General features: G+C 58.3%; 1 protein-coding gene across 1 annotated transcript in view; it reads right to left on the bottom strand.

Annotated features, from left to right (window-relative positions):
- The window catches only part of EEF1A2 (eukaryotic translation elongation factor 1 alpha 2), a 10557-nt gene that overhangs the window by 528 nt on the left and 6637 nt on the right, over positions 1-3392 (bottom strand). Inside the window, exons 8-11 of the mRNA XM_010836648.1 lie at positions 3170-3296; positions 2176-2237; positions 1174-1249; positions 746-899 (exon numbers count right to left, since the gene is read on the bottom strand). Coding sequence (XP_010834950.1) covers positions 746-899; positions 1174-1249; positions 2176-2237; positions 3170-3296 — 419 coding nt within the window. The remainder of the gene's footprint in view (positions 1-745; positions 900-1173; positions 1250-2175; positions 2238-3169; positions 3297-3392) is intronic.

Raw genomic sequence — 3392 nt, 5'->3', positions numbered from 1 at the left:
TGTCCAACCACCCACCGCCTCTGAAGCTGATGCCCCCACCCCACCGACCCAGTGGACTTTGTCCCCTCCTGTGCTCCCCTGCCCCAAACTTCGGAGGGAAAGGACCAACCTACCATCGAAACAAAGGGAGGGCCCTCCATCTCACCCAGTGACCTCAGCCCGAACTCAGATGGCCGCACCAGGAACTGGACAGCAGAGGAGGCAGGTGCGGAGGTGGCCGCATGACGCCCACAAGCGCCTGACCTTAGGGGGTCGTCCACCCACTGCCTGATTTCACCCAGTCTCCATTGGGTGGAGAGCGCAGCAACCTGACCCTTGCCAGCTGCACTGCTGCCCAGATTAAAGGTTCTCAAAATTCCATCCAGACACCCCGGGGCCCAAGAACCCTCCAGAAGGCCCTCAGGGTTAAACTATTTACTCAGTAACACCACTGCTTTTCTTTGTCCCTCGGGCCCCCCTCCTGCAGTGAGTGGGGTTTTCAGAGCCACGTGCTGTGTGAGGGCTGCGCTGTGTGACCCTGAGTTTTAAATATTCATGCTTTCATCTCTGGTGCAGAGTCCCTGGCTGCGACCTCAACAGCATCAGACCCTGTGAGGGTCTGAGAACTGACACCCAGGGTAATGCAGGGGTCAGCCGTCTCACCCAGCCGCCCCTTCTCACTGCCAGTCCCCGGGTGTGGCCAGTGCCTCCCTTTGAAGCCCCTTCCGCTAAGTAGAATAGCCCGGAGACCCAGGCCCCTGCCTACCCCAGCTCTGCAGGGTGCTGACCCACCCCCAAGGTCAGCCAGAAAGTCCTGGGAGATGTGCTGCATGTGCTTCCCCCACGTGGACACTTGGAGGTACTGCACCTCCGGATCAGCGAGGTCTGGATTTCTTCTCCTCCGCCTCTCCGTCCCTAACCTGGAGCAGGGCACCAGAGATGCAGCGAGGCACAGGGCCCTGCCAGGAATCATATGAGGAGCTGGCACCTTCCTGGGCCTGCCTTAATCTCTGCATCCCCAAGGGATCCCAAGGCACTGAGACCCTCTGAGAAACCTCACCCTCCACCATGGCAGGGACCCCTGACTGGCCCAGACTTTGTGGGAATGGGATACTGCTTCCACCTCTGTCCTCAAGCTATCCTGAGAGCCCACCAGCCTGGAACAATCTGTGTCCCCATTCCAGAAACACTCACCTGGGGGGGCGAGCAGTGTGGCCCAAGGACAGCCCTCTGGGGAACAGGACAGGCTTATAGCCTCCAGCCTTGGCATCTGGATGACCAGAGTTTGTAATAGCCACTGGGACCAGAGGGTGAGGGTCTCCACAGGGACCACGCTCGGGGGCTTCCTTTGACCCCAGCCAGGGGCTGGTTTCATTCTTAGCCTGTCTCAAGCTGACAGGTTTTTCCTGCTTGACCCCAATTCTAACTGGGACAAGTGTGTCAGGACACTTCCTGGGACAGACAGCCTGTGGGGTCAGCCCAGGCTGGCCTGAGGGACAGGCCACATCTCAGGTGAGCGGCAGGAGGCGTCCACTTTCCTCTGGTAGGGCTGCCAGGTAAAATGCACTATCAAGTTTGAATCTCAGATGAGCAACCAATACTTTTTTGGTGTAAATAGTGTATGGGACATATTTATGTTAAAAATTGTCCACTGTTTCTCTGAAATCCATATTTGGCTAGGGGAGCTGTGTCTGTGGGTTTCCCTGGTGGCTCAGATGGTAAAGAATCTGCCTGCAATGCAGGAGACCCAGGTTTGATCCCTGGGTCAGGAAGATCCCCTGCAGGAGGAAGCGGCTACCTACTCCAGTATTCTTGCCTAGAGAATACCATGGACACAGGAGCCTGGTGGGCTACAGTCCATGGGGTCACAGAGTTGGACACAACTGAGCAACTCTCACTCTCTGTGTCTGAATTTGCCTACTCAGGCTGCCTTCCTTGGAGGCCTCTGGGGATCAGCCCAGATGGTTCCTGGGAGGTCTGCAGGCCGCCAGCACAGGAAAGCGGGTCCCCATGCAGCCTGACTAATCTGGTCATCCTTTATCTGGTCCTACTCTCCCTTCATACGGCCTCCGGGGACCCAGCCCCACTTTGGAACTTGGTGTGGAGACACCACAGCCCCTCTGTAGACCCCCCTGGACTCCATGCACTGCTCTGTCCCACTGCCCCCTCAATGGGCTGCATAATTCCCATCCCCACCTGGGGTGGTGGGCTGGATATGCTCCCAGAGTTCAGGAGCCTCAGGCCTTAGGTCCTGGAACCTGTGACATGACAAGTGAGAAGAAAGCATTTTGCAGAGGTGACTAAATTAAGGATCTTGAGCAGAGATGATCATGGATTATCCGGTAGTGGGGAGGGTCTTCAGTGCACTTCCTTGTAAGTGGGAGGCAGAGGAGGTTTGACTCAGAGAAGAGGAGGCCATGTGACCATGGTCACAGAGGCTGGGGGGATGTGGCCATAGGCCAAGGGACTTCAGCAGCCCCCAGAGGCTTTTAGAGGTGGGACCCTCCTCTAGATCCTCTGGAGCAAGCAGGCTGGCCCACGCTGGGTCTCGTCCCAGGGGTACTGGACTGTGAGAGAGTCCACTTCTGTGGTTTTAAGCTGCCAGCTTGGGGCCCATTTGTTGCTGCAGCCCCAGGGGACTCCTACACTGTGGGACCCCATGGCTGGTGGCTGCTCATGCTGGAAGGGACAACCCGAAGCCCAGCTCCACTGCAGACATGCAAGTGTGCACTGCGCCCACAGTGGGGGATTGGCTCAGCCCCTCCTGAGCTCCGTAGGCAGTGCCAACACCCCCTGGGGCTGGGGGCTGCTTTCTGGGGCAGGGCTGGCTGGGCAGGGAGTGATCCTGCCATTCCGTCCCCCTCCCCCCCTCACTGACCACGGTCGGGGCTTGCTCTGGGGTTTCTGGGGCCACTGTTCTTGGCTGTTTTATGAGCCCCACTGAGGAGCAGGGTGGATGTGGGACAAGTGACTGGCTTGCGGGAATGGGGTATAAGAGCAGACTTCGAAGAGCTTGAAAACCCAGGAGAAGAGCAAGGTGTGTGTGACAATCACTCGTGCAGGAGGAGCCTTCTGCTCATCCCTTTGTCAGAGAGACCCCCCCAAAACATTCAACCCCCTTTTGCGGATCTGAAGTGACCCATTCTTTGTCCTGGATGCCCCCACTAGGGGAACGCCAAAGCCCCCTCACCAGCTGGACTCCGAATTCAGCGACCCACCGCCCACCTGGTTAGCGTGGGTGTACGCCTGGGCACGTAGCCAGTAGGGGTGATGGGAGCTGGACGCGGTGGCAGCTTGGTGGAGGGCCAGGAAGGGTCCTAAGGAGCGCCCTCACGCAGGGCAGGTCGCCCACCCCCCAGCAGCAGACGCACAAGGTTCTGGGGTCGCTCAGTTTATTGGTAAAACGGGCACTG

Source organism: Bison bison, unplaced genomic scaffold (assembly GCF_000754665.1).
Source record: "Bison bison bison isolate TAMUID 2011002044 unplaced genomic scaffold, Bison_UMD1.0 scf7180017864063, whole genome shotgun sequence".
NCBI lineage: Eukaryota > Metazoa > Chordata > Mammalia > Artiodactyla > Bovidae > Bison > Bison bison.
This window is presented reverse-complemented; position numbering and strand designations above follow the sequence as displayed.